Source organism: Botrytis fragariae, assembly GCF_013461495.1.
Source record: "Botrytis fragariae strain BVB16 chromosome Unknown tig00000012, whole genome shotgun sequence".
Classification (NCBI taxonomy): Eukaryota; Fungi; Ascomycota; class Leotiomycetes; order Helotiales; family Sclerotiniaceae; genus Botrytis; species Botrytis fragariae.
Genome location: NW_023500989.1, coordinates 1,898,024 through 1,909,521, shown reverse-complemented (window position 1 = coordinate 1,909,521; position 11,498 = coordinate 1,898,024). Strand labels below are relative to the sequence as shown.

The 11,498-nt window shown below is 42.7% G+C and overlaps 2 protein-coding genes across 2 annotated transcripts; one reads left to right on the top strand and one right to left on the bottom strand.

Moving 5' to 3' along the window:
* Positions 1 to 1,575: 1,575 nt before the first annotated feature.
* Bfra_002810 (uncharacterized protein) lies at positions 1,576 to 4,648 on the bottom strand (the record flags this gene model as incomplete). Its single annotated transcript, XM_037333224.1, has 3 exons — positions 1,576 to 3,489; positions 3,553 to 4,443; positions 4,511 to 4,648. 3 exons carry the CDS (start codon positions 4,646 to 4,648, stop codon positions 1,576 to 1,578), a joined length of 2,943 nt encoding a protein of 980 aa, XP_037195352.1.
* Positions 4,649 to 8,560: 3,912 nt separating this feature from the next.
* Bfra_002809 (uncharacterized protein) lies at positions 8,561 to 10,548 on the top strand (the record flags this gene model as incomplete). Its single annotated transcript, XM_037333223.1, has 2 exons — positions 8,561 to 8,953; positions 9,007 to 10,548. 2 exons carry the CDS (start codon positions 8,561 to 8,563, stop codon positions 10,546 to 10,548), a joined length of 1,935 nt encoding a protein of 644 aa, XP_037195351.1.
* Positions 10,549 to 11,498: the final 950 nt, after the last annotated feature.

Genomic DNA, 11,498 nt, shown 5'->3' with positions numbered 1-11,498 from the left:
CCATTCGACGGATCGTAACAATGTGCAGACCTCAATTTTTTGTGTACAATCAGTTAAAGCGTAGTCCATCTTCTTTGTATTCTGTTTGCGGATTAATTCCTAAGCCGTCTCACATTAATCTTGAAGTTGATGATACCTAAAGAGATAATCTTATGAGTATCGTGAATACGTGACTACTTAACAAGTTAGTCACCATAATTGGTCATGAGTTCCATAAACTTCGGAAACAATGGTATTAGTATACCAAGCTGTACTCGCCAGGCTTATTCATTCAGAATGCGAGGAGTCTCGAGCGCGTGAATGAAAAGTGTTGCTATCAGTATTAGCAATAGCCATGAATTGCATGTAAGGGAAGTCTGACCTTCAGACGGTCTCGACTAAGTTATGCGACTGCATTACTTTCTTTAGCTAAGAGACTCTCACTGTGTGATGCCAGCTAATTCATATTCAAGTACACGCACGCAATGTCAAAAAAGGGGGAGGGGGAGGACATCACTTGAGCAGTCTCGTGAGCGAGTTTTCTGGTGAGCAATATATTTTGCATTATTGAGAACAAAATAAAATAGGCTAGAAAATGTTCTGGGAGAATTTATCAAGGGCTCAAAGATAGATTCATATCCCTAGAGAATGTAGAGCCTTAATGGGTGGACAGTCGATGAGACAGCAACTACAGCAAGTGATTTACCTTTCTAGTGAGAGGGGCATGTGGATTTGAGACTCAAAGTAGACGGCGATGCTAGTCTTATAGCTTTTTATAGAAGTAAGCTTAATCCAAACGATTAATAAAAAACAGCAATAATTCTAGCCTTAAAGCTCTTTAAGTAATCTTGCTGATTGTGGGCTTGGAAAACATTGTTCCACAAGGTCAATAGGCTTATCTGGAATATTTCGCAATATTTTTGACTTTGACAAATGGGGGTCATCACTAATGATTGCAACACTCGAGCATGCTATAAACTTTGTTTACACGTCAATTTCTATGATTGCTTAGGAGAAAATCCACAAACCGAGAATTCAGAAGAAAACAGCCCGAAACATCGTTCAACGCTGGTGAGCATATGCTAAACGCTCTTGACCCATTTCTTGACCATCAATTACAGGACCAATCCTAACGCTGCCTAAATCCAAATCGCTACCGTAATTCAAAGCCCTCCCTGTGTACACAACAGACCGTGTTCCGAAATATTTTACAAAATTATATCACCCACTCCTGAAGTACCAATGGTCTCAACTGACACCAGCAGAGAGGTGGAGGAAGCCTAGTGGTGGCTGAAGGACCTAGCCAACTTCCCAACTACAATTTACAAGTTGACATGAGATGGAAAGGCGTCCAACGTGGTGGCCCGCCACGTTAGAATAATATTCACAACTCGCAAACAATCGATGCCATAGTTAACACTAGATATTCTCAGATCCGTAGCATATCCGATATCGAAACTCAAGTTCACAGCATTAGCCAAAATCCAACCTATTACCAGAACTCCCTCTTACAAGCACTACCTCAGACGGCAGCCCAACAGATATGCTCCACAAAATTGGAAAGTGGAATGTCCCCCTTCCTTTCACAAGAAATTATCACTCTTCAGCGAAATAATCATCCAGAGTTGGAAGGCGAGGCCCGGTTTGCCTGAGTGTCCTGGTGACTACTTGTGGTCCTCTCACTGAAGCTCGCAATCGTAATCGAAGAGCAGCTTCCCGATTGGCCACACTAGAATTGTGTGGGAATGGAGCGAAGAAAATCTGGTTCGGACCTTCTGCAATTGGTTCTTGTTGATCGCTGTGTTGGTCTCGATGCTCATCTTGATCTTCATATTCGTCTTGATCGTCTTCTTGATCTTGATCTTGATCGTGCAGTCTTGGTCTCTTCGATGGGACTTGTTGGTTGTTGTTGCCTATACCGGCAGTGCCATCATCCCTTACTCTCTTCTTGCTGTTTGAAGTTGGAGCTATCTGTGGCAAGCCATGTTGAGCCGGCAAAAATGCTCCATTGGGAAGGAGGTGACGCTGTGGTGCGTCAACATTGAGTGGACGCCGATGTCTGGATCGACGACGAATACCCTGTGCATCTACGAGGGGATGTCGAACTGCGGGAAGTGGGTGGCGAGCCTGTGAATATACAGGCGGAAATTGAACCTCTTGAGGAAGGCATGGATTCACATTGACCTTATATGAGGATGATGTGCCTTCATCGTCACTATCATCATCATAGTTCTCCTCAATTTCTCTCGAGCACTGCTGGCTTCTAGATCCAGAGGTAGACTGAGCGATCATGGGTTGGTTATTGACACCATGTGCTGCCCTGCCTTGGCCCAAGACACGTTGAGCATCGGAAAAGGCTCGTGCAGTTCGAGAAGGGAAGCCTTGTCGAAAGGGAGAATCAGAACGTAGCTCGCGATCATGGTAGTGAGTCGGTGGTGCACTATCTTCGCTGTAGTCGAAGTTCGATTCGGAGCCTTCCCAGATGTCACCGCTGCCCCCACGGAGATGAGAAGGCCCACTCACCTTTGTCTTCTTGTTCGGTGGGCACATCTCTTCATCTGTACCGTCTTCAGTGTTGGCTCTCTTCTTGTTCTCGAGAGTCACCTTGCTACCGTTCCCAAACTTAAAGATCAGCTTTTTGAGCGATCCCTTGGAACTGGGGGAAGACCTTTCACTAGGCAAGACTGAGGGAATATTCTCAGTATCATCCTGTGGTTCATCACCCGCGGGCTTCCGAGGTCCATCCGACGGTCTTGCACCTTTCGAGTTTCTGACAAGGTCGACTGCTCGTTGGTCTCTGAAGTGATAGATTTGATTCTTCAAAGCTATCTCAGATCGAAATGGGGCATCACGATCAGCCTTCATTGGTTGACCGGCGGCAGATGTCTTTCTACCATCATCACCAGTGTAAGAAGCGCTGGCATACAATTCGCCAGCATATTGTCTCTTTCCCTGAAAGTGATTGTTGTAGTTGGTTGTGACCTCTGCCCAATCAACATTGGTCATTAGACCATCCACTCCAGGTGCAGCGAGCTGGATTTCAAGGAAGTGGCACAAAGCGTTCATCTCACTGAGGGTGTATTTCCATCTTCGTTCATGCTTTGCCTTAAAGGCTCGAACTAGAATCTGGCTTCGCCACTTGTTGAGAAACTTCACGTCTCTTGCGTCGGACCAGTTTATTCCTTTTGTATATTTATGGGTAACCAAAGCTCGAGCAGTTACCACATCATGTTCATCGCGCTTTTCGGTTCGGATCGTGATGATTAAAGCTTCTGGCTGTGGAGCCCCAACCAGAATCTGATCTCGGCTGTGAGTTTCTTCGCCGATGGCAACATGACCCGGAGGCATCTTCTTGGCTTCTCTTTCGATGGGCCCATGACTGCTCGAAGCCATATTAGGTTGACCATAGGTGTGGGTCGCACTTCGATAACGATCTGCGATGTTATCATCGCTAGTAGGATCCTCAGTTGACTCTTCAGAAGACTCTTCGTCTTCATCTATAGCCACAGCCTGTAAGAAAAAATTATTAGCATGCCAGGTCTTCATCATAAATATAATAGACGATAGACTCACCTTTCCTTTACCATTTCCCAAGCTTCCCGCTGTCGGGAGTAAATGGGACCTTGGTGACGTGACCGACTCGGCAGCAGCACTCATGACTGAGTCGTCGGAGTCGACAGGTGCATCACCATGTTCCGATGGAGGCTGAGAAGCCAAACGGGAATGTGCGGCCTCAACAGGCCCCGTGGCTTCGATGGGAGAATCACCAGATACGGTTGATTCAGAATCAGTTCTAGACTGAGAAGACAAGACTGGGCTGCTGGTGGGGGTTAAAGCACCCTTTTCAGGACGTCCACCACGAAGACTTACTTCCTCATAGTCTTCAATGCCCCAACCCCCACCACTGTGTTTCTTTATGTAGTCACGCTTGGCCGCCAATTCTTCTTCCTTGAATTTGGCTTTTTCAGCAGCCAAAGAAGTCATAATGGCTGCAGACAGTGGTTGTGGGCCGGGTCTCTTTTGTCTCCTAGCTTGGATGGCGTGCAGAGTATTGTGGATTGGCTCTGGCTGTGTATGAACAGCTGTCCGACGCCCACTAATTTTTTCGTCCCTCAATGTTCTGGCACGATCGGCTTTGTAAACCTTGTGTTGTCGTTGCTCTGTGGGTGTCAAGTTGCGTCCACCGTCGAGGTCCCACTCTCTCATGCGAAGATTTTGAGCTACTGGTGAATCTTCAGAGAATCTGGTCAGCTGAGGAGATTCGACGTAATTCCCTTCGTTTGAGTGGACGGGGGGTGGGATGAGCTGTCGCGTAGCAGCACGTGGAATTAAGGTTCGCGTAGAAGACTCACCTTGGACGTTATCGTCTTGTGATATCTCAGACGCAGGACCTTCGGAAAGTCTCGATGACTTGGCACGTGGGGCAGGAGTTGTGTTCGACTTTGAGTTTTTTGATCCAGATGCCTAGAAGCGGTAATTAGCCTCAGTTCATAGTCTTCTTCCTTCAATTCATTGTTTTGAGAAACCATACCATTTGACCTGATGCTCTTGTCTTACGTACCGAAGGCTTGTTTACCCTGCTAGCATCCTTGTTTCTAATGCTAGCGCCTTTTCTATTTGATGACTTATCCTGGTCATCCTTGGTTCCTGAAGTATGAGGAGGAGCCATTGTGATAGATTGATTTTAAATTCTTAGAATGACTAATGTAATTGATAAATTCAAATGAAGTTTCTGTATATGTGATAGAAAGATAACGTGCGAGGTCTACTCAAGAGAGGGTGATTTAAAAAGATGATGTTGTACTAGATTTGTTTTTATAGAAGTTCGATGTTTCTCAGTAAGAATTGTTATAATTATCGAGGACTTCTCTGTAATGAAAAAGAAGAGGAGCAAATTCCGGTAGAAAGATCAAGTACTTAAGAACTAATTTGAGGTATCAAGTACCGTATGTACTAAGCCTCGCTTGATGTATTGTATATGAGTTTGAAGATTGATATCAATCTAACTGGGTAACGCCTTGATGAATTTTGTTCCATGGAGCTTGAAAAATAGCGTTAATTCAATGAAGGTCCCGTAGCATCGCCGATCGAGCCTATAGCGTCGCAGTATATATATAATGGAAACCCTTACGATGAAACCCGGGTGCCTGGTACCTGTCCCCCGCATTACTGATGGAGTACAGTGAGTGTGTATTGATAGTAGCTGTATATAAACCCACATTTCAATAATCAACTAGCCACTCACAGGTGACCGTTCCATTACAATCTCAAGCCTCATAGGGTTCTTAGTAATTAAATGACAGTTTTGTAATCTTCATTAGACAAAGATATCAATTAGTTGCTTTCAATGGCAAATTCAGGAATAAACGATCTTCAAGATTCATTAAAATGTTTAGATACAGATGCGACTTCTTTCACGTGTCAAATACCTAACTTGGACACCATTTGAGAAGTAATAAACTACTTGCGAAATCTCTAACTGTTAGAAATCCACGACATTGTTCTTGTTCTTGAAAGTCTTCAAATGAAGCGATAGAGCGGAATGATTCTATTTTGACATGATCTGGTGCGCAATCAACCCTTCCATATGCTCTTTGCGATTGGAATACACCTGCAGGCTTGAGACTCATAATTTAATGGCATTTCAGATTCCCCATCTCTATAGTTCCATCTTCCAGTCCATAATGAAACAATAAAGATGTTTGTTGATCGAATTAGCAGCTTGTCGTTGAGCAACGCCATCTAGAAGTATTTCCGGCTACCTTCTCTTTCTTACTCTACCGCATATCTTACATATAGCACAAAGTATGCTAACCTTTGCACTTTAGAACAGACATCTGACCTCGGATTATCACTGAACCCCTTTTGTCTCGAAATTAACTCGACCGTTCGAATTCCCCCTAAAATGCAAAGCGAGATCCGAACTACTTCAATGAATACAAGACATGTCGAGGAATCATACAAAGAGCAATAGCTGGTATATATCACCTAGAGCAGAGAACACTCTAGATCTGCAAAGGAGGAAGAACAATGACTTATCTGGCGTGGCAAAGAGGAGATGAGTCTTCTATGTTAGCTTCGGAATCTCCTCACATGAATGAGACCAAGGAATCAAAATAGCCTGTTATGCCACAGGACTAGATGCGCCACAAAAGATTGAAGGATGAAAGGAATTGCAATTTACCATCACCTACAATTCTTTGGGAAGATTGGTGTGGGAGTAGTGGCTGCGCTTGATAGGCAATTAGATAGTGATTAGTTTACTTTCAACTCGAGAATTGGGATGTAGTCTAATGAGCTTTTAAGCAAGCGTGTAGAAGATAGCATGAAGGCTCATTCGATAGTTAGAAACAAGAAAGACGGCACTGCTTGATCAAAGTGAAGTTGATACACTTCTCAATGTCTGAGAAAAAACTCTCCGGGGGGTCTGCAATGAGATAACGGGTGAGGAGCATTGAATTGGCCACAGGAAGGGAATATATTTGAAATTAAATACTCATGCTCATTGAATGATTCTGAGTAATATATAAAATTGTTTTGGCAAACAACATAAAATGACTCAAGGATACTGTGCATACAATCATACCACGAGTTTAGGTCACAAACAAAAGATAGCATATATCCATGTGTCAATAATGATACAAACTAGACTGGGGATCCAATCGACATCTAATTACATTGTGGGAGTCACGATTCACTCATACCTCTCATCCCTCATTCTATTTGTGTGAATGGATAGTGTAAAACTAGAAGCTAAAGAATTCCTTTTCTCAATAAAATGTTCAATGTGGTTTGACTACTGTCTAATGCTGATGGTGAGTCTTGGGACAAACACAATCTCTAAAGTCTCTTGTGGCTCTGCCACTCATAACCAGATAAGTGACTGGAGGCGCTTTTCTCTTCTTTACAAAATAATAATAATGTAACAGGAACCATCCCATTGAAATGATAGCATCATGAGAAATCAGAGTCAGTAGCTATATCTTTTTGGACTTTTCAACCCTGCTCAAGCTTAAAATTTATGATGGGCTTAACTTAACGCGAAGATATCCTTAAAAGTGAGATAGTCTGGTTAATATTAGAATCTGCTCGTGATATATACCCATTAGTCTTCATCTACGACTTCCTTTTAACAGATAGGTATCAATTTAATCATGTAACTACTCGGGAATGAATAATCACATTCTAAAAATTTGGTCCCACATTCAGCATTCTTCTAGACTCTAAGAAACAACACAAAGTCTGGCTCACCATATCATTAACCTGTGTATTCATAAAAAAGAGCTGATTATGAGTGAAGTGAATAGAGTTTTCAGAAGCATCACATCACAAGTTTCCTATTGTTTCGTTATAGAAACAGATATGTTACTGGTGGTTTCCTCATCACTTCAACATTTGTTCCCAACTACTAAATAGACTATAGATCAAGCAATAAAGAGTGAAATCAGGCTGATAATGTTTATATAAGGTCATGTCAAAGAGTCGTGAGTTCGGCTGCAGTCTTGTGAACTTGAGATGAAGAATAGGAGATTGACTCGAGGGATGAAATTTGAAATTTGAAATTTGAATCATATGAAAAGCTACCAACTTACTGTTTTTTTATCAAGAAATATCCGCAAGGATTTCCATTTGATATCAAGTAAAGTTTATGGTCACAACATATGGCCTTGTATAAGCACAAGGCTACTCCCATTCAACTTAATATCTCTCATCTCAAACATGTCTGATTATGTCTTAGATGAGAGCAAATGAACTCGTTACTACTTTAACAATGATTGGAACGATCTAATTTGCTGAAGTATGCCCAGTTTATCATAAAAATAAACAGAAAACAACTAACTCGGACTCACCAGGATGTAATATTGCTGCCCCAACAACATCAACATCGAGACTTATGCGAAAGTGATTCAAGATAAGTATGTTGACATTCTCTTCTTCCTGTGTTAACTCACCATCTTGTCTATCATATACGTTCATCTTGTTTTCCACAACTACAAAGCTTCTCAAGTTTTCTCACCACTATACTACACACAAAGCTGAGGAGCGATCTGATGAAGCTCTCTTCTGCCAGCAGTTGCAGCGAAAGCGGACGGTAGCACGTATCTATCGCAACACCGCAACACAAAAGACTTCACCATTAACTGCTCCACAATAGCTTCAGTTTCTCAAGCATTTTACATCTCTAATCCTATCAATCTTTCCATAATACTCTTCTCTAGAACTTTGCAAGGAGTTGATCACACAGAGCAAGTCCGCCTGCAAGAATTCTAACAGCCCTCCTTATCACTTGAACTTGATCGCACATATTCCCCCATCGATTCATGCCAATTTCTTTCTTGTCATCAGTGAAAATTTATCTAACAGAGCTTGACTAATTAGTTTCCCAAGAAGTATCCTGAAGGATGACAGATGTTTGATCCTATGGAGAAGTGCAATTAGTGTTTTCCTCTTTTATACCGGTGAGTCTTTCGATCCACTCTCATATTACTTCTTTCATGACATTGGGAGAAGATTTAAAAGAAAAGCTTGAGCCATAGTTCTTTCATCCTATTATCTAATTTTAGTCAAATAAATCATCTGCATGGTGATGTGGATTCTCTTACTTCATTTCTCCAAACATTTCGGTGAAAATCTATGGGAACACTACAGAAAGAGGTATTCTAACAAGTGCATGCCAACAGGACCTTTCGCGATGTCTTCTCACAACAACACCCCGAAGCCTCAGGAATCTGACAAGCTTCCAGAGCATATCCAAGAAATGCCTATCTCACCGCGAGTAAGCGCTACTAAGAGGCCCAGACTTGCCGCCAATCCTCATGCAAGTGTCGACGAGCCTCTCACCACCACTACAAACCCTGAATATATTGATCCAGAAGCTTTGTTCAGCCCTGGCCATGCACCAGGCTATTTACAATGGAAGAGAGCTCCCGCCCCTGATCTAACTAGTGAAACTGAGGAGGAGAAGAGACACAGAGTAAGTTCATATTCTTCACTTCTCTTTCCGTATCTTAAACTAAGACGCATTAGCTAAACAAAAGACACGCCCCGAAGGGTAAAAGAGGCACGCGCTGCATCGACGACGGAACCATTGACCGAAGCCCTGCGATTCTTGGCAAACCAGACCCCTCTAAACTTGTAGTTAGGTTCAAGACCGAAGAAATCGACGATTGTTCAAATAAGCTGATTCAAGGCGATGTCGAATTCCAATACGAGGATGATTCAAAGGGCGTTCGAGTGAATTGGAATGATGCCAAATCTTTGCATGCACTTAATAATTGGCGAAATCAAGTCATTCGACGAAACATTGGTAAAGTCTATGACAACAACGATTTTTGGACTGTGCAAGAACAAAAGATTCTCACCGAATTAGTTCGGGATTATCTTAATGCCAAAAAAGATATCGATTGGACGCAGATCGCTGACGATTACAACTCCTCAATTGAAAATATTGAGCAGGATAAAGGAATACCCGGTGCTCCCCGGCGATATCGTTGCAAAAGTAGCGCCCAGAATCCCCGAGAAGCTGTTTGTATCTCTGTACCACTTCGTGAGGATCGCCAGATACCCAGACGCCATGATTGGGTCTTACGACAAGAGATGGGTTACTTCCTGGCTCCCGATGCCATTGTAGTGATGGAACTGCTGAGAAATAGTGCCCTTGCACAGAAAAATGGTCATCCACCAGCAAGGAGTCGCCGCGGGCAAAGTCAATTAGGAAAGCAGATCAGAGATAAGGCAGCTGCTCAAGAGTCTTTCGATGAGCAAGAGTGCTCTTTTGCCTCTTCTACATATGAAACCGATCGTTCTATAGTCGAAGCATCACCAGAATTGGCTCCAACTCCTTCACTTCATCCTCCTACCCAGCCTCGGCCACTTCAACCTCGCCAGAAGGCCAACTTTCAACATAAAGCAGAGCCACCTCGTAGTCGATACAAGAAACGCAATGTTTACAACGAAGAGATTGTTTATGATAAACCGTCAACTGAATTGCACCGTTCCTCAACCAATTTCAAGACGAGTCAAGGACTTGGTGACAGACGACAAGCTCTTGATCTTTTGGCTGAGCAGGCTACAATATTGTATGATCATTTGCCTGAAGAGTCGAAATGGTCGGCTCCCAGACCAATTGTACCCAATATTACGTCTGCACCTACTAAACTTGCTCCTACTGCACCTGCGCCTACTGTACCTGCACCAGCGCCGATTAGATTTCGACCTGTGACTTTTGGTTCCATCGCATCTCCTCGTGATACGCCTGTTAAAATGCCGACTGCTCGCATGGTACCTGTTTCCGAACCGGCTAATTCCATGTCACCTGTCCCAGTGGCATCCACCACTATTGCAACGAGAGAAAATTACTCAGAATCTGGCTCGCATCAAATAGCTTCCACGCAGAAACCGGATCTTTCAGCAACCCCTCTCGATCGAAGTTTCGCCCAGCCACGACCGATTGTTCCTCGTATACCTGATTGGAAGATTAATCATCAAATGAAAGAAACGGCTGGAGAAAAAATTGCTGAAGCTAACGCCAGAAAGCGCAGCACTTCCGAGCCAGCTCCTGAGATTTGAAGAAGTCATGTATCTGGTTTTGCTCCACTACAATTCTTCTGCTCACAAACTTTGCTGCACTGGGATGCTTGAGCTGTCATCTGAGTCAGTCTTTTGGACTTTGGACTAAGTCTTTTGATTGGTTGATTATTTCTGTTTGGGAAGCATTTCAAATGATCTTTTGCTTTAATTATATGGCACTTCTTAAATTGTTGGTGCATGAAAGTGATGATTGTTACACATTTTCAAGTCAAGATAGATGTTATAAAGGACTCAACGTAATTTTTTATGATCACAAATATGTGATTTAATCTTAGAATAGAGAACAATTCAAATGGTATAATATACATGGACCTACCTCGACTTGTGATCTAATGTTCTCCTGTCAAGTGCATCATGCAATTGACAGCAGAGTCGAGACTTTGAGTAATTGTTGGACAATCATAGACAGGCTATAAAAGTTCTCCGGGCAATGTGTAGCTCCGGAGACCAGAAATAGCAGGGCCAAGAGCTGAGGAAAGGGCAGAAGTGGTGGACAATTACCTCCTTCCCCATTCTCTACCACGACTACCTTTGATATTTTTCAATCTTTTCAACAACTCACAGCATAATTCATAAAGAATTTCCTCCAAATCATACATCAATACCGAGTAAGTCGCCCAACTAGTCGTCTGAACATGATATATGTAGCTGTGGATGGGTTACTGATTCTGATAGATTAGTATGAAGTATCTTCTAGTACAAATTGTGTATTGCTCTAAAACTTGTTAGTTTATAGTCCGTTATCCATTATATCGATTTCAGCACAATGAGCTAGTCATTAAATCATAAAGACACGAATTTCTATCCAACAGCGTTCATTGTTCTTCTGCACGGAATGTCCCTCGTTAACTATAAGACTATCACCGCATCACGTCCCCGAATATTTTATAGTCTACGATATCAAAGATATCTGTATTACTCTTAGGAAT